The 18,997-nt window shown below is 40.2% G+C and overlaps 1 protein-coding gene and 1 long non-coding RNA gene across 2 annotated transcripts in view; one reads left to right on the top strand and one right to left on the bottom strand.

Annotated features, from left to right (window-relative positions):
* Window positions 1-18,997, bottom strand: part of LOC138911284 (uncharacterized) — a 223,617-nt gene that overhangs the window by 54,389 nt on the left and 150,231 nt on the right. The window contains exon 5 of the long non-coding RNA XR_011416767.1: window positions 15,596-15,881. This is a non-coding gene — a long non-coding RNA (uncharacterized lncRNA). The remainder of the gene's footprint in view (window positions 1-15,595; window positions 15,882-18,997) is intronic.
* On the top strand, window positions 16,256-18,446 carry LOC6627660 (secretion-regulating guanine nucleotide exchange factor). The gene is made up of 4 exons (XM_002051688.4): window positions 16,256-16,753; window positions 16,852-17,103; window positions 17,161-17,927; window positions 18,231-18,446. The coding sequence occupies exons 1-4, from the start codon at window positions 16,730-16,732 to the stop codon at window positions 18,349-18,351; spliced, it is 1,164 nt and encodes a 387-aa protein (XP_002051724.1). The 5' UTR covers window positions 16,256-16,729; the 3' UTR covers window positions 18,352-18,446.

The raw sequence follows: 18,997 nt of genomic DNA on the forward strand, positions 1-18,997 counted from the left end.
AACAAGTTTAGTGGAATAAAAATAAAATTCTTGGAACTGGGCTAAGAAATCCAGAGCTTGTACATGATGTGTACGCCATTGGCGGGTATTTTGATATTCTTGAGTTGAATATTTCTTTGGGAATTGCATTTCAAGTGGCCAAACCATGCAACAAATACGCGTAGCGAAGCGCACTGGAATGCATGTAATAGAAAATACAAAATGACGCAAGAGCGAAAGAAAAATATTAATGCACAAAAAAGTGCACTGCAAAAAGTTGAAAGCGCAAAACTTTGCGCACTTCTGTCCAGGGTCTAAGCCAGAAAAAGGACCCCCATGCAAAAACAAAAACAAGAAAAACAGACTGGCGCTGCTGCTGCCGCCGTTCACAATGGACCAAGTTGGAACCCAAAAAGTGGCTCAATGACAGAAATTTATCAGCGTACAGCGACTGACAGATGCGTGTCGAGTTCGTGTGCGTCGCATGTGAATATTGCGCATACGCACAGTGTTGCAGATGGGGAAAATATTGAAATTTAGTTTTATGAAAGACATTTCTTTAAGTGAGGGTATTTGTTTTTCTTTAAGGTAGCAGCATAAGCAATAATATAGTGTTGGGACTTCACAATGCTTCTGTAGGAACCTAGGCAGCTCATTTAAAGATAAAATTAACTTACTTTACAGAACAGTTGACTTTACACCCAAATTGGTTTCAGCACATTATGAAAACTTTAAAATTTTAAAGACAACAGCAAAGCATCAAGCAAATGCGATGAGCTTCTAGGCCTAGCATAGTCTGCTCTTCGGGAGGGTCTTTCAATAGCTATGGAAAAAGCTGCTCTCTTTTTTTTTGTTCCTGTCATATTAAATCAATATCTCGCTGCTTTAAAAGCCATCTTCATTACACAGATACCACATCAATTTATTCTAATTATTTTCATAAAATTAAATTTATATAAAATGGTATCGCGCACTAGAATGTTGTGCTGTTCAAGTACAAAAGCGAAAACAAATAGTTGCCACATTTCAGTTTGCATAGATATTTGAAATATCCAAGAATTTGGCCCATACAATTTTGTTTTGAACATTTTACATGCAAGACCAAATTCTTCTTATTGCTGGGCACCCAACTGACCCGACACAATGTATACGAGTATGAGGCCCGAGGCCCGAAACCTAACCCCATCCGCTCATTGCCAGCTCACGTTTCTTGGGAGGCTGTGTGCCAGCCCAAACCGCTGAGCCATTGAGTGCCTGGCGCCCAGTCACAAGTCGCAAAATATTTTAACCTACACAAAAGCACGCAAAGAAGCAACAAGCTCCCAGCTCCTAAGCTCAAAGTGAACAAAATTCCTGGCGTGCCAGGGCCAACTACAGCCCATACCGCAAAACCACAGCCAGCAGCTAGATGGACTGGCAGAAGGGGGTAGAGGAGTGTCGCAATGTAGTGTAACGAAACTAGTCGTGACACAATTTTTGATGCAAATTGCAAAAGTCATGGCACTTGAGTGTTTCGGCTATTGCCTGATATCGATGCCATTCTTTGGAAGATAAAAAAAAGAAGAGGAAGGAAGGTGCTCCAAAATGCCAAAAATGTACTGTCTGACTAGGTGATATGCATGCCTAGGCTAATAACATTATCGGCCCATAAAAGTGTTGGCCAAAAAGAAAAAAAAAACAGGGAGAACGAAATTATATATTATTAAATTTTACAAATGGCTCGGCTGCCAGGCACGCAAAACCGTTTTCCTTTTACAATAAAGTGCAAAGCGAGGCGGCAACGACAGAGCGGAAGAGCCCTCCACTAACCGCAGATAAATGAGACACTCGGGAACCGCTGGTGACAACAACAACAACAACAACAACAACAACAACAACGACGACGACGGCAAGGATCTGAGGCTGGGGAGAAACTGGCAACAGGATGTGTGCGACAGTGTTGGCCAAAATGCACATAAAAAACCGATACAATCCCAATTGAATCAATTGAATTGAATGACTAAGCAAGACCCTCGTCTGGGCCATAATGGTTAGGGTATGAGCGGCAAATGGGGGCATGCCCCACCGCCACACTTGCCGCAAAGACACTAAAATACCCAGCGAAAGGATTCCTGCGAGACGAACTGAGAAATAAAAATAAATTGATGTTTTCAAGTGTCAGCCGTTTGTAGCATGTGTGTGGACATTGTTGATGGGTAAGGGGATAAAGCGGGGCTAGCTTTAGAAACCATGGACACATGTCCATGACACGAGGCACAGTCGCAGCTAGTTTGATTTTGTTCTCTCCACTGTTTCCACTCAGCAATTTGCTCAATGATGCAATGCGGTAGGTTTATATTTATGATTTCTCAGATAAGTTAATGCAATTGCTGTCATTGAAATAAAAATATTGGAGAGCGGTTCGGCAAGTTCCGCGCAAAAAGAAGAAAAGTTAAGGAATGCAAAATTAATAAAATAAAAATAATTATCAATTGTCATTCCAGCAAAAATGGTGCGCATAATTGGTTGAGCATACAATATCATATTATAATTATTTGCTAGAAAACTGAGAGAGAACACAGTTTTCAATTCAATTGGTTAATTAATTAATTTAAATTCAAATGTAATGTAAGTCCATTTCCAAAACATATTTCTTTTGGGTTAACTTTGATTTTAATAATATTCACATAACTATTTTTAATTTATTTATTGGAAAAGGTTACCTACACTTTGGAATATTCACTGGCATTCAAAAGCCCTTCGACCGCACCTCGCTGAACCACTTTTGTTTCAACGACTTCATTTTGGGCGGGGGACGTGTCAGAGAAAAAACTTCCGGGCAGACATTTGCAAAAAGAAATAGAGCGAGAGTAAGGGGGACTGGGAAAAAAAATTACGAGCAAAACTTTTGCAATTGAAAACAAAGTGAAAGAACCGAGCGCAACGCTGCGAGTGTGCACCGAGCTGTAAACAGTTCTCGGTTTCAGTTTCAGTAACTCCCAGACTTGCAGTAACAGTTAGTAGCCGGCCCCCGATGAGGAGTCTGCATGCCACAAAAGTTACGGGCATGTTTTGCCCAAAAAGTAAACGAAACAAATTCGCTCCAATGAAAGCGGGTTGTCAGAATCGCATTAGCTATTGATTCCTACACCTAGATAAAGCTGCGCAGCATGGAGTGTATAAATGGGTCCAGGACTCGTACAGCATAGCTGAATGCCGCGGTGACATCATCACCAACTGAATGGGCCGACATCATCATTGGCGCCTAATGTAAATTATAAACATTGCAAATGCGTAACATGAAAAAACACTCAAGTGCGTTTGATAATGCTGACAGGATGTGCGTGAATTTGTCAGCATGTGTGCGTGTGCGCCTGTCTGCCGGAAGCGGATGTTATCAGATTTTCATTTTGATTCTCATGCGTGCCCGCTCCACCCGCAATCCACCCCTACCCTAAAAGCCGTGCAATGGCATATGAAATTCAATATTAATAGTGTGCATATATTTGTCTGCATTTGCGTTATCTTTGACCTTATAAACCTTATAAATTAAACAGTTGACATCGTTGTCTCTGCAATCACAGACCCCGAGTGTCCACCATGGCCTACTCAATTTAACAAATGGATTTTGCATGGATTTTGATATCTAAATGAAGATTTCTTCATAGACATGAATTGAATAATAGTATTATTAGGTATATCATTCGGGCTGGCTTGTACTTGAAATCAGAGCAAATTTTCTTTCGAGTCTTAAATACACTCAAAATTCAAATTTGGTGACATCTTTCCGAAAAACTATCACCAAATATGTACTTACATAAAACGTTACCAACACATACATTTCAGAAATTAAAGTAAATGTTTTACTTCTGACCAAAAGATATGCAACATGTCGCCTGCAACTACATATAAGTAACTTAATCCTGCCCCTGGAGCATGTGGAAACTTTAAAATGCAACATGCAGCATGAGTGCAGTGGCTCAAATTATGCACACATGAAGTTGCCACAACTTTTCATTACAACAGCTCAGAGCCATTCATTCATTCAGCTGCTATGAATAGAACCAGAGCATCCCAGGACGTACCGAAGTAATGGCAGTTGGAATGGAGATGAACCCAGGGGCCAAGAGGCGCCACTTCTCCTGCGCAGATACTTTGCCACAAACAAACAACAACAACAACAAAATGGGACAAACTAATGAACTCCGTTCTGGGCAGCTACTCACTGGTCACCAACAAATGACAAAATGCTAAAAAGGAAAAAAAAAACAAGCTAAAACGAGGCAAAATGTTGCCTCCATTTGCTTTTTGTGTGCTGTAAGCGACCCTGTCATAAATATTCTATATAAATATAGAAAATATGAAATTAAATTTAATATCCATGACCACAGGACATTGTGTTCGCAATGCATGTCTCCACAACTGCCACGACAGCGTCAGCCAGCTTGTGAGTAGGACATTCTGCTGAAAGCACATTACAAAGATATTTCAATAAGTAATTACTACCAGCTGCATCGGCAATAATATATATACAGTGGAGCAGGCTCAGGGGTCTTGGGACCGATGTCCTACTTGCCTAAATTTACAGACAAGTCCCTCAAGGAATGTTCCTTACATATTAAAATGATGTGCACTCAAACTCTTGTGTCATTTAATATTTAAAATAAATCGTTGAATGCCAAATTTCAGCAATTTGGTAGACAAATACAAATCTTTATCTCGAATTCAGCTTTGAAGTACTTTTTGGTAAGGATGTTGTCGGTCTCGACTGGAAGAAAATTCAGCAGCGAGAGTAAAGTTGCCTTCAATCGCAACTGGGCTGATTACAAAAATGGATTTGTTGATTGATTTGATTGGAAAAACTGCATCTAATCACAGCCGCACGAGTTGTATATTCGGTTAACTGATTTTTTAATCAAAAGTATTTTACTCGCAATACTCGGGAATTACACACGCAACCCAAGCGATGCCATGACTAAAACTGGGTTTCAGAAACTTAAAAACTCATCATCCTTCTTACTTATGTGGTTAGTACATAAGAACATAATTTTCTATTATATTAGTTACGAACAGTAACTAATTATTTATATAATGTAAATAAATATACATTTTTTCTTCACTTGTGCACTTCCCCTTTAGCATGTGCCGTAACAACGTGCTTGGGAATTCGATAACTTGCAGTGTTGCCCGTCCAACGATCTATCTATCCTCCACTCGACCAGCGCCAAGACAATGTGCGTCTAATATTGCAATCGATATTGGATTAATTAATATAATATCTTTGGTATTTTTCTATTAAAATTCCAGTTTGAAATTAATTATTAATCTTTATATCTGCAATCTGAGTTGACCTCAGTTGTGAGCTCGTTTTGTGACATTTAATTTGGTTCACATTAAATTTGTTTTTGGTTGCATTTTGGGAATTTGTTGCCATTTACAGAATTTATTTTCTAAGTATTCGGCAAAGCACTTCAGATATGCCTGCTTAGTTGAGTGCACTTGTGCAGCCACTGGGCTGTTATTTCATTGGATTGCCATTCATGGCTCGGTTGTTTCTGCTCCAGCTTCTCCAATTGCCGTCCAGCAATACAGAAAAAAAAAACAAGAAAACAAAAAACTGGTTCACGTTTTCTTCATGCTCATTATCCTGTAGATTATTCGGTACTTTACAGTGCTCAGTGCGATAATAACGATGATGCTGCCAAGGACGCCGTTGAGAGAGCGATACGAACTGCTTTCTGGCTTTTGGCTTGTGATTCGAATTCTGGGAATGGCAATGGGATTGAGATTGAGACGGGTCGCGAAGAGCACGGGACGGAACGGGCACCGGTCCGGGCTGCTTAATGTAGTTGGGTCTCGTCCTTGTCGCTGCTGTCGCCGCTTGTTGATGATGATGCACTTGATATTTGCCGTATGAATGCAGCGAACGAGAGATCTTTCGCTCGCTCTCTTTGCCATTTAAAGCACATTAAGGCTTGCCCTCGGTCCATACTTGTGTATATATATATATTACGACTCAAGGGTTCCGGGCTTTTGTTGTCGCTGGCTCGACTTTTACTGCACATTGTCCGTGTCCACTTGTGCGACGGCTCCTTGCGTTTCAGCTTTGCCAGCTTTTTGTGGATTATTTCGCATTTACTGTGTGCCTTAGCTCCTATACAATCCACATCGCCTGCCAGCTTCAGTTAATTTTTGGCCATTTAAATGTTAAATATTTTGAGGATTTATGCACTTGCGTGCGTCCCTCCTGCACGCCCTACATCCCATTCAGTCGCACCTTTTACCTCTTAAATCCTACCAGTGTGTGTATTTGTGTGCGTAACACCTTCCCCGGCCCAACCACCCACACACTGGCGGCAGTTGCCGCCCTTGTGCCCAGCTAATGGAGCTGCCGCCTGTCGCGCTCCGTCGCCAATGCCGACGTCAAGCTGTTGTCATCATCGCCGCTAATCCCTCGTTTGAGTGGCAAATGCCGCACCAGTGTCCGGACGAGCATCGGCTGCAGCCGGGCACCCGTCCATTCGCGCTGCTGATGTCCGGCTTAGGTAATGGCAATTTAATAAGCTCCTAAACGTTGGCCCCGCCAGCTCTTTGTACTTAGTGCTCTGCGGCCACGTTGGTGACCAAAATCGCCCAAATACATAGAAGATAAACCCTTGCTCAGACCCGAATTTCTGCGGGTTTATCGTATAAGCCCAAAATGTCGGTATCTTAAAATAGTCACACAATTTGTGGAAGCGGAATTCGTATTTTAAAACGATTTTTCTATTAGAATTTATTTACAGTATGTACGCCCAATAAAAATGAGATAATTAGGGTTTACTGGTAGCGGGCACTAGGAAATATCTCCGACCTATTAAAGTAGATAAAAATAAAGTGAAATAAATTCAATGGCTAACCCTTTGTGTGAATTCGTAGTTCTATAAAAACTAGAGATTGCAATTTGTGATATATGTACAGACGGAATCGATCCTTTCTCATGATTTCCTCTCACATTTTTATTATATGCATAAACAAGGACAAAGCGCCAAATCTGTTGTTCTCGTATAGTTTATCCATATTAAAAGTGATCCCTTTTTCGCTTTCGCTTTTTCTATAGTGTCAGGTTCAAGGAACAATAAGCACAATCGCTTTGTGTGTATATGAGGGAACTCGAGTATTCCCTATTAATGTCTCTTTTTTTCACAGCACAAAAATATATTTAAAGAAGAATTAAAGTATTACCAATAAGTAACAAGTCCTTATCGTTTTATGCAATAAAAGCGACTCGATTAACAATTAGATTAGAATTCAAATTTGTACACCTACGAGTGGCACAAGAGACTGAGACAATTGCAGCTGGCACAGAGTGAGCCGGCATTGAGCTATATGCGACAGCGAGAATAAAGACTGAAAGGATGAAAAGGACAACTCAGAAAGTCGACAAGCGTAAAATTGACAAACGTTTTTGGCCAAAATGCTGGCGAATGCAGACAACATGCCAAAAGGGTTAACAAAGGCGCCAACAACAGAAACAACAATGCAAACTCTCGGAGTTGCACGCTGCTTGAGCCTGTTGACAATTGTTAGTGAGACTGAGTGACTGAGTGTCAGGCAGGAGCTGGAGAACAGGAGAGAGAGCAGCAGGATGGCAGACCGGGGGTAGGCAGCCCGTTCAGACGGACGTTTTAATGACATTCAAAGTGTTAAGTCGAGTGGCCGGTTGGCCAGGCCCGAGCACGAGCCAGAACCCGAACCGGAGCCGGACCCGGAGCCGGAGCCTTACATCCTACATCCTTGGACAAACTTTGAGCGTTGCCAGAGTGCATTCTTGTTGACTTACTGACACTTTGACACTGCCACTGGGCCATAATGTACGAGTGGTTGTTGCAACTGGAAATTAGGGCCACAAAAGCTGCTCATAAGCTAAACGGGTTGTTTGGTCTTTGGCAAATGTGTCTCGTCTAGTTGCTCGCCATTGTGCCAGACAGATCTGGCTGCTCATTATTCAGCTCATTTGCATGCAACTCATTCGGTGTCTAATGTCAGGCAAGCACACACATTTCTCTAGTTTTTCCCCCTTTTTTGTTGGCCATCAAAAGGGTAGAGCTTGTGGGTCTTATCTGCATTATGGTCTGCATTTGACATTCAAAACCATAGAAAAGGCGAGAAAACTGGCATAGCGCCAGTTGTATGCCCTTACTGCTGCTTATCAAAAAAAAAAAAAATAATAAATAATTGTTGGGCAGACACAAAGTATCCATAACAAAAAAGTAAGTTAAAGATTGCCTTTAAAAAGTTAACCGCAGCAGATCTCATTAACATGCTGTTACTCTCTATTGAGAAAAATAGAAGAGATCTTTTGCTATTAACTGTTAACATGCTAATTATTAACATAACTGAAGTGGACGGTGTACAATAGAATGGTTCTGTTGGATTAAAATATATAATAAAACGTTTAGCCAGGGAAATATTATATTTTTTTAACATTAACTTTCTGAAAATACACCTAACTGCATTAAATAAGAAACAGACATAACAGCGTAAAGGAATGCTGCTGCATTTAATATAGCGTGAGAGCGAGAGTCTCATAACATACATAATTGGCAAGACTTAAAGATATTTATAGATCTTTAACTGAAAAATTCAACTTATTTGTAAATCAACATAATCTAAACTGATAATAAAGTTAAAACTAAAAGTAATTTCAGATGCGTTGCAAATTCCATGAAATAGTTATATAACCCTGTTTATTGTATGGCTGGAACAATTTCATAAGCCAAGATTTACCAGACAACTGTCGGAGATTGGACATTCGCATTCAGCATCCTTTGTGCTGCTGCCGCCTTGTAATCGCATTTGTCGACTCGGCCTAACCAAGTTGCAGGCCAAATGCAATAAAATCATGGCCAGCAATTGTAGTCTAAATAGATTTTGTGCAGCCGCCTCTGCACTCAAAAAAAGAGCTCGAAAGGCAAACAAACAATGCCAAAATGAAAATGAAGTGCCTGTTGCGGGTTAGATTTAGATTTCGGACAAAATGCGCTACGTCCAGACAGTTTGGTCAAGGTCTCAGCTTATGCTTTTTGCTCTGCATGCTGGTAATTAAATTGTCAAGTTGCCATTTCAACCAGAAACCTGCAAACCTGCAACCTGCAACCTGCAGCCTGCAAGTCACGCATTGTTGACTCTAGATTAAATTAAGCACAAGTCTTTATCCATGTTTAACAAATTTGTCATTTATGCATTCAACATTTGCACAGAAGCTTTTGCAATTCCCTTTTTAATATTTATGAGAACAAAAGCGTTATCTTCTCGCATCTACAAAAATGCATTTCAAATTGTAAACACCAGACAAAACTTTAGATTAAATTGGCCCTGCATTTGTGAGTGTTTAGTATGCGCACTTCGAAAATTGTTTTATTTCTACAAAATTCAATCGGTAAATTATTTGTAAATATAAAATAGCCGGGGGATACCCGCCAGTTAATATATAAATTATTTATTTACATCTATATTTATGAATACCTGAATTCCATTTTACTAGAACGAAATTTTGAAAAGAAAAATTTGTAGCTGTATTTTATAAAAATATTAATTTCTTGTAAAGAGGGGATAGAAAAATTATTCTTGTTATAGTTAAGTTAAAAGTTTTAAGAATACTTTTCGCATCTTAGACTCATTTTTTATTCGAGACACACTAAACTTGAGATTTTTCTATCTTACTTAGATATTTGATATACGTATATGTCTCCAAATACCTTAGCTTAATACAATTATTAAATAGTTGCGCGTTGATCTAAAATGTTAAGTAAAAAGTAGCAGAATAATCTTCAATAAAAGCCTTGAGGCTAGCTCGTAACTTCGAATCGTTGTGAGTATTCCAGCTATATTATTGTAAATTGTCATTTAAGCTGCGCATAAATTCTCAAGTATGGCAAATCCCGGTGATTTAAAGATATTAAATCCATTTGAATTGCCTTTATCTCTGAATTGAAGCTCAGTCGCTGCACATTCAATTGTGCACTAAACATTTGAAGGACACACTCCTAATGAGCCATTTTACTTAACTCAGCTAAGCCTCAACGAGATGAGGTCCAGGGTCTGTGAGTCTGTGTCTGCGCCTAGGCAGCTGAACTTAATTGCATTTAAATTGCCACTCGTGTTATGTTAACAAATAATTAGTTGCCCATTGGGCATGAAAACAGTTCGAGGCGTAACTCGAAGGACGCGCCAGACGTCCGACAATTTAGTCGAAGACAAGGACAATGCACACGCCCAGCTTTAGTCCTGATATTGAGAACCGCATTTGCTTCATTTGCATAAACTCTGGCCCGCCGGACGGAACGAAAACTGAGTATTGATATTGCCGTTGCTCGGAGAATATGAAATGGGAAATGGATAAACGGGTTAACAGTCCGTATGCCACACGAGGCATGAGCTGAGCTAATGTGCAATTAGGCTGCATCGTACACAAAAAATTTATCGCATATGTAATTCAATAAAGTGCTCCATTATGCATTTACCATCAAAGGCCGAGTTTTGCAATTTGCACAAATTAATTATTTGCAACTAAAACAACAACTGAACGGAAACTGGCCACAAAATGTGCGAAAATCTCTTAAGATTCAACAGGATCGAAACTTCGATGAATAACCTGGCCAACGTGACTATGTGATTAGGATCAAGGGGGATTCAAATAGGAGGAGAGTCATCAATATCCTGTCGAGTGCGAGTACATTTTCAAAGGACAGCATACGATGGAGCTGATTGGCAATATTCCGAGTAAAAATTTGATATAGTTTCGAATTAACTTCTCTTAATTATCAACTATGAAATATTATAATAATGTCATTTCAAAATGGGGTTTTCTTTTGAAATCTTTATTATTAATTTATTAGTATAAAAGACTTAAGAATTTTTATTAAGCATAGGACTCTAAGTGGTTAAGCATGGGTAGTAGAAATTAGGTAAGCCTGATATTCAACAAATCAAAAAGTATCTTCAATTATGCTTCAATTATTAAACATAAACTTATGTAGGAGGAGTTCAAAAATATTCAAAATATAAACTTGAATAAATATCGTTTGCATACCACTGTAGAGCAATGGTTCAATCAAGCGACCACCGTGGCACCCATCAGTATCCGGGCCCAACACTAGACGTAACCGTCTCTAAGACCAAGAGGCATTCAACGAAGCATGCGAAAATTTGGCTAATACGAAATGCACGCTAAGAAATTCCGAGTGCATAGATTAAGGCAAGATGGGGCAGGGAGAAAGGGGAGGGAAGGGCAATGTAAACCCCTTGGCGAGGCTGAGCGAGCAAAGCACAGAGCTCCTGTCAAGGCGAAAGCAAACTTAATGCAATCAAGCTTAATGCAGCGCGACGGCTGGCCGAGACGACGAGACGACTAGACGGTAGGGGCACCGGAACAAAGTGAATCCTTTGGGCTTACCTGCGGTGCATTTTTAAGCAATTTACATAATAATTATCGAGCAGGCGCTAGTTGAAGAGCCAAACGGGCAGGCTGCGAAAATTGCCAACGATGAACACCCACGGCCGGATGCCGTTTGAAATATTGAAAAACTTCGCACAACTCGATGGCAACTACATAATTAGTTTTCGCCAGTTTCTAAGCTGGAAAATTTAACAACAATTTCCATCGAGATCAGTTTATCGAAGAAGAAACATATTAACGGGTTATCAATTAAAGTCTACTCAATTTGGTAAGCAAGTACTTGAAGCTTTACGAAATTCACAATTGATTGAGCAATAAAATACTTGTAAATAATTATTACTCAGAGCAAATAAAACGAAAAAAAGTGATGTTGTCGGAAGTACACAGCTAGCAGATATCCTATAGTTGCAAACAACATAGCGTTCACAATATGGAAAATTCATTTTTGATTATTATCGGTGCATAAAGTCCGATCTTTATAAAATTGCCAGAGCTTAAATATGGTTTTGTCTGTTCCAAAGTGCAAAGCTTAAGGCTTTAAAAATGAGTATTTCCAATTTTGGAGAGGTAATGGTTGGAAATATTCAAAAATGATATTTTGGCCACCTGTATAAGCTATACGAGAACCAATTTGGTGTAAATAGTTTTTATATTCCCGAAACGAAAAGTTAATACTTATCGATTATGACACTTTTTGCGTATTGCGTATGAGCATATATATTTTAAACTCAACATAGGATAAAAGAAGCATTGAATCTTGATTAAGGTTTAAATTGATGTTTCAGTTCTAGTTTCTTGTTTAACACTGAATCTTCTGTAGATTTTCATTTTGAGGTAAGTTAAGTTAATGTGTGATGAAAAGAAACTGTTGCGTATAAGACAATTGAACGTTTGACTTGATCTTATAAAAAGAAAGGTTAAATAAACTTAGTTCAGCTATTTTTCTTGCCGGCATGTCACGCAAAGCATGTCACAAATTTCGCGACACGCTGTCGAAACTTTAAGTCAATCAAAAAATAAACAATTTTTGAAAAGTGTGCAGCACAAATTCGATGCCAAAAACTTGAGCAGATTTTCCAAAAATAAAAATAAAAATGGTAAAGTATATTTGACAAGTATATTGTGCGGTGGCAGGGTGCTCTGGCGCGGGTGGTTGGGCTTGGTTGGCGTGGGCTGGCGAGTGTACACTGCGCGCTTGTTTAACTTAAATTGCTTTGCTGCTGCTGCAGCGATGGCGAAACAAAGGCCAACAACTGCAACAACTTTGCTCAATGCGCTTCCGTTTCCGTTTAACCCCCACAACGACAACCCCCTGCAACGCCCTGACAGGAGCCAAACTTTGGCATTGTTGTCTTTGGCGTTGCCTGCGGCAATCACTTTCGTTCTAGCAGTTCCTTCTTTAGTTAGCGCAGACACCCACCAACTCACACACCCCTCTAATCCCCCTCCCTAGCTAAGCAGCCTCTGTACACCTTCCTTCTGGCCGACTCGTTGAACCGCCAAACACTTCCGTTGGCTTCCGACGCGTCGCGACGTTGCGCAAAGTTGAAGTATAAAACGCATTTTTTTCCAAAATATATTTTAAGCTCCAATGTTGGATTTACCCCAAAGGAATTGCATACGTTTTTGATTGAGCAATTAGGGAATGCACAAGAAAAGCACAGGCGGCGACTGGTGGGGGGTGAGTTTTGCCATTTGAAATTTGAAATTTAATTTGAAGTGTCAGACGCAAAGTGTACACTTTTCATAATTTGACTGCTCTGCGGATAGGGAATTCAGTTTGTGGGTTTAGCTATGGATTTAACTATGGTTTCACGCTTGAGCCACAGTGGGCGTGGCCAGACCATGCAATGGACAACAGCAGAAACCACAGTCATGATTAGTGGTCAAATGACTTTTGTGCGCTGCCATCGCCCATGGCCGCAGTTGAATTTGTTTAAAGTCCGCCCCCTCCCCCCCACATGCCCCTCGGCACAGTTAATGTTTGTGTGTCTGTGTGTGGCACTCGATGCTCTGGCATTTGGGCTGGACTGCACCATGGGTACTTCCAGTTTTATGTGCCTGTTATTGACAGAGAGTCCATCAATTTGCATTTCAATAGTTTGCTGCAGTTAAGAGCTTTTCGGGTGTCCAGCGCTTAACATTATGAAAATTAAATGCTGTTTATCGAAAAAAAAAGAGTTTTAAATTAAAACAATAAAACTAGCTCATCGAGTTAAGTTAATGTACAATTTTTTTCTTCCCCTTCAAACTGTCAGGAGTTTTTCACGTTTTCAATATATTCACATATCAGAGAATTTAATATCTTCCACTTTGAACTTTCTGCCTACATTTCTATAAATAAAATATGTGTTATATATAAATATAGTTAATACTTTCCTCTGGTTAAAATGAACTCCTTCTTATAAGAAATACGATATACGGTTTTAAATTCGACTCCCATCTTCGCTCACCGCAGATAATTCAATAGCAGAAAAGGAGTTTTACCAGATAAAAGAGGAACAGCAATTGACATTAAAAAGGCAACCGTTTAATTACAAGTGGCAATCGACATTAACAGAGCTTCTCAGCTGAACCACGCCATTAAAAAAGGGAAGAACAAATATAAAAACAATGCGAAAGAAATGCAAACATGTGCAATTTTCACTCTTAACTTTAATTGCGTGTGTGTGAGTGTGTGCGTGTGTGGTTGCACGTGCACGTGTGTGCAAATGGGTGTTGAATGGAGTACAGCTAAAAGCAAATGTGCGAATGCCGAGACAACACACTTTCCCATTAAATTAGATTTAATTTGAAAATGGCAAAAATGTTTTTCTACCCACACAGCAAAAGCAAAACGAACAACAAGAAAAATAAGCGCGAAAAGACGTAAAAAGTCACAACATAGAAATAGCATATAGAAAATGGAGTCACGTTTGCCCTCAATGGCATCAGTCTCTTGGGAACAAAAGCCACAATCAGACACATGTCTCCCCATAAGCTGCATAACATTTGAATACGCGCGCATGCTTCGGCTACGGCTGCTAAGCAACACTGGCTGCGTCGACTTGCAACACTCTTAGCGTGTCTTAACTATCGGTGCGGCTTTCGCATGCGCAGTTCCGAGCAGCTGTTAAAAAATCGGAACTAGTAATCAAATGAAGCGGTAATTTTAAGCAAGTTTTATTTTCAAATTTTTCGAACATAAGCAAAATATTTGAAAATGAATAAAAATAATGCTTAAGACAGTCAATAATGAAAGATAATAAGGAAAAATAAACTTGTAGCTCCCAAGTTAGGCGAAGTATCACGCCTTACCTACAACTAAAACACTAATAAAAATGTCGACGTTATCTTCAATTTAGCTCAAAACCAAAATTATATATTTACCCAAATTGAATGTCTTCTTTGATTTTATAAAGCGATTATAAAGCCCGCCTTCCGCTGGCATCGACACGCGAACCGCATATAAGCATATTGTAATTAAAACTGTCAAAGTTCATGGCGAAGGTTAAGGTGCATGCAATTTTAATTAAGCTTTAATTGTCGCTAAAAAACAAGAGAACTCCCACCAAGTTGGCCCCTAAGTGTGCACACACGAGATGGTAGGAGAAAAAACCATTAGGCGCGCTGAACTATGAGCCACAGCTCAGAAACACCGAATTCGCTACTTAAGTATGATAGTTCAAATTTCAATGGAATATGGAAATAAAAATGCAGTATTGTCTTGAGAATTCGGGTGAAAATATGATTGATAATAATATAATTAATAATCCTTTGTTCATGGCTGTAAATTTATATTACTTTGCTTCTTAAATAATTGTTTATATAAACCAATATGTCCACCTCAAATTGTATGCCAACTGGTTTTTAATTATGGCCGGCGAACTAACGGCAACAGCAAATGCGCAACACTAACCAACACTAGCCGCAGGACATAATAAATACTGCAATGTCCAGCTAACATGCAACCGTATGGCAAAAAGTAGCAGCTGGTTCAGGTGAAAAATGCACTTTGAATTTGTATTTGCAATGCAAAACAGGCGCCCAACATCGGTTTCGCATACGCCCTAAACGCCACAAATAAAAACTAATGATTTTCACATTATACCAGCCCGGTAAAGTCGCCGCACGCAAGCGAACGCAGTCGGAGGCAAACTTCTGATTGCATTTACAGTTTTTAAGCCCAGTAGCTGGTAATTAATTGAATTGACTTACCATGTGCAGAAAACCTACGAGCCGTAGTCCTTTTTCATTTTTCGTAGGGTATTTTTAAGTCTATAAGCTGCTTGACACATACTTGAGCGGGCTTTTTGCGCCAATTTGTTTTCCACGTTGTCTGGCGTGAATATGATGTGCTGTTATTGTTTTTCCAAAGTCGCTGGCGAATATCACAATTAATAGCCAACGATTATGTGTTTTTATTATTTTTAACTTTAAAAAAAGGTGATTTAACATATTTTCTTCACTATGCACTCGTCACAGCAAAATGCGCGAAATGTAACTGTAAAATAAATTAAACAATGTATGCAGTTGAAAACTTTTGCTAGTATGCAGCTGTATATTACTTTTAACGAAACAAATAATTTATCTTAATGCAAGCAAAACAAATTAAGTAGTAAAATATGTGTGCTACATACGCTTATTGAAATTATTAACAATATGTGTTTTAAGAAATGTAAACTTTAAAAATATGTACAACTTATTATTATGTATGCTGCGCATAGATATGTTGGTCTGCTTTCAATTTGTGTGAACAGCATACTAATTGCAAAAGAGCAAACATATGCGCTGTTAATGTTGCCACCTCGATAAACCGGCAAGAAGAGCAACACATATGCGCACATTTTGTAAACAATAAATTGGAATTGGTTCAATTGGCAACGCTGCAATATATTTGCGTTAACTCTACAGCAAAAAACATAGGAATTACTTTAAAAATAGTTTTGATAGCTAAAAATTATTGAATAAACTCATTAGAACAAGGTTTTAGCCAACACGCAAGACCAGCATGAAATTTGACAGTTCTTTGCCGAGCTGCAGCAAACGACATTAGCGAAAACGACCATAAAAACGGCCGCGAAACAAAATATCCGCCGAAACGATATAAAAGTTATTTGGCCGGCAGCGAAAGGCTCAGTTTTACATGAGCAGCGCAGGGCAGAGCAACGCGCGAGGACGAGCAGCAGCTGCAGTTGGCAAAAGTAGGAGTCTAAGGCAGCGACAAAAACATTGTTGGCGTGACTGCGGCGCATTAAATCAACGTGTGAAACACAAACCGGAAGTGCATCGCCGCCGCCACAACCGACCCTGACCCTGTCTGGCCCATAGCAGGCGCAACTGGTGGTCGCAATGGATGTCGATGTCTACGCCTGGGTAAGTGAGCCGGCGGGCGACATCGCCAGCTTTGACGACCCTAAGCAAATGTCATTTGCAATGCAAATTAATGAGCGATTTCCTTTGGTTGCGCACAGGGCGCCAATTCTCACGGTCAGCTTGGCCTTGGCTACGAATCGGAGCTGTGCATGGTACCGCAGCGGCTATCCAAATGCTCATTTCAGCCGCAGCTGGTGCGCTGCATACGCGGCGGTGGTGGTCATGTGCTGATCCTGGACAAAAATGGGCGGGTGCACTCCTGCGGCTGGAACAATCGCGGCCAGCTGGGCCTCGACTCAACAGAGGAATGCCACAATGAGTTTGCCATGGTGCCCACAGAATACTTTGAGGTGAGCGGCCGATAATCCACAAACAGCTGACTCACTTTTAATTCATCTTTCACACAGGAAGTGCCCGTGGAGTCCATCAGCTGCGGCTGGGACATTTCAGGCGCCATTACGCTGACCAAGCGCCTTTTTGTCTGGGGCTCCAATGCGTTTCAGCAGCTCGGAATTTGTCAGCGAGGATTTACATCAGTGCGGCGGCCCATGCCTGTGCGTCTACCACGTGATGAGCCGGCGCAGCGCTTGAGCTTTGGTCTGCGCTTCTGCGCGGTGCTCTCACAGGATAAAAAAATCTATATATTCGGCCGTTTGCGCATTATGGATCCTGCTCCAATCGAACTGGACATTACTTCAACCACGTTGCATCGCTGCAACGTGATGAAAATACAAGCGCACAATCCCAATGAGTTGCGCATTGTCACACTGGTCAGTGGACAGAATCACATGCTGCTGAAGTGCGTGAATATGGAAGCGGGCGACAGCAGGCGCATTGTGGCACTAGGCGACAACAAGTACTGCCAGGCGAATGCCTTTCAGTTCGAGGAGGATGTGGGACAGCTCGCCGTTGGCTGGACACACAATGCGGCCCTGCTGAAAACCAACGAAGTTTTGCTCTGGGGACGCAATTGCTATGGCCAACTGGGCATCGGCCAATTTAGTGAGCAACAGGCAACGCCAACCCCGTTGAAGCTGCAACTGGAGGAGGGACAAACGCCGGCACGCCTTCACATGGGCGCCGAGCACGGATTGCTGCGCACTACAGCTGGCGAGATCTATACCTGGGGCTGGAATGAGCATGGCAATTGCGGCAACAATGCCACAGAGAATTTGTAAGTGAAAACGTGAGATAAGCGAAAGCTTTTGTTTACATAAACTATATCTACTTGATTTTCTAAAGAGTGGGGCTAATCGTATTGATGTTTAACACATATTTTTGTACTAGAACATGGGATAATTCAAAATTTGAATGAAATTCCACAATTCATAATTGTAAATCACCTTTTTTTTTATCTATAAATGAGAACTAAGTCGAAAAATTCGATGGGGTATGCTATGTTATAAAAAACTGTTAGAGGGTTAGAAATTTTACAGTATAGACAAACCATGCAAACTTTTTCATTTGTATTTTTCAGATGTGTTCCAACATTAATAAAGCTGCCGGGATACGCAAAATTGGCTGGAACTGGCGCCGGATTCTGTTATGCTATTGTGGAAACGGTTGATGTGGAGACTGCAGCTCCACAAACGCTCTAAAAAAGGGAAATATTAACCCTCGCCTGACTCTGACGGCTGTTGTTTTTAAATGTTGTTATAATTGTGTAATAAAGCGCATATTGTTATTTATAAAAGTGACGTGTTTTATGAAGTTACTGTTATTATTTTCCAATAATGTTGAAAACAAGAACTGATTTGCCACGTCCCCAAGGAAGTAACCTATTAGTAGTAGTCTCCCTGTAGCCGTAAGATAGTTAAATGTATCCCCGGTTTGTTACGCCCAACTTTATTTTTAAACACTATAATTTTAGCACTGTATATTCAAAATTTTAAGTAATAAGCCTTACTGCGGTTGTATGCATGCGTACAGAAACACAAACATTGCACCAGTATTGGCAATTCAGCTTTTTTCTGGCTAAATATGGCTACTCCAGCTAGAAACAATTGAAATTGTAAATGTATCAAGCTTCTTTCATTCCACTTACAAGTACTATCAATTCTGTTACTGCCAACTCAGTTATTCAAAAAAGCTAATTCAGCAATTTTTAGCTATTTTTTTACTTGAACTTAGCTACTTTCCTGATGTATAATGGGCAGCACTGCGCATGGCTCAAACCTAATATACCCCATTTACTTTCTGGGCGTGCATATATCCAAATCGCAAAATGAATATATAACTCTTTGA

Source organism: Drosophila virilis, chromosome 4 (assembly GCF_030788295.1).
Source record: "Drosophila virilis strain 15010-1051.87 chromosome 4, Dvir_AGI_RSII-ME, whole genome shotgun sequence".
NCBI classification, from domain to species: domain Eukaryota; kingdom Metazoa; phylum Arthropoda; class Insecta; order Diptera; family Drosophilidae; genus Drosophila; species Drosophila virilis.

Excerpts from the sequence above, each read along its gene's own strand:
- LOC6627660 (XM_002051688.4), top strand. The coding sequence starts at position 16,730 with ATGGATGTCGATGTCTACGCCTGG. Across the intron at positions 17,104-17,160 it reads TGCCCACAGAATACTTTGAG|GAAGTGCCCGTGGAGTCCAT; the intron begins GTGAGCGGCCGA and ends TCTTTCACACAG. Across the intron at positions 17,928-18,230 it reads AACAATGCCACAGAGAATTT|ATGTGTTCCAACATTAATAA; the intron begins GTAAGTGAAAAC and ends TGTATTTTTCAG.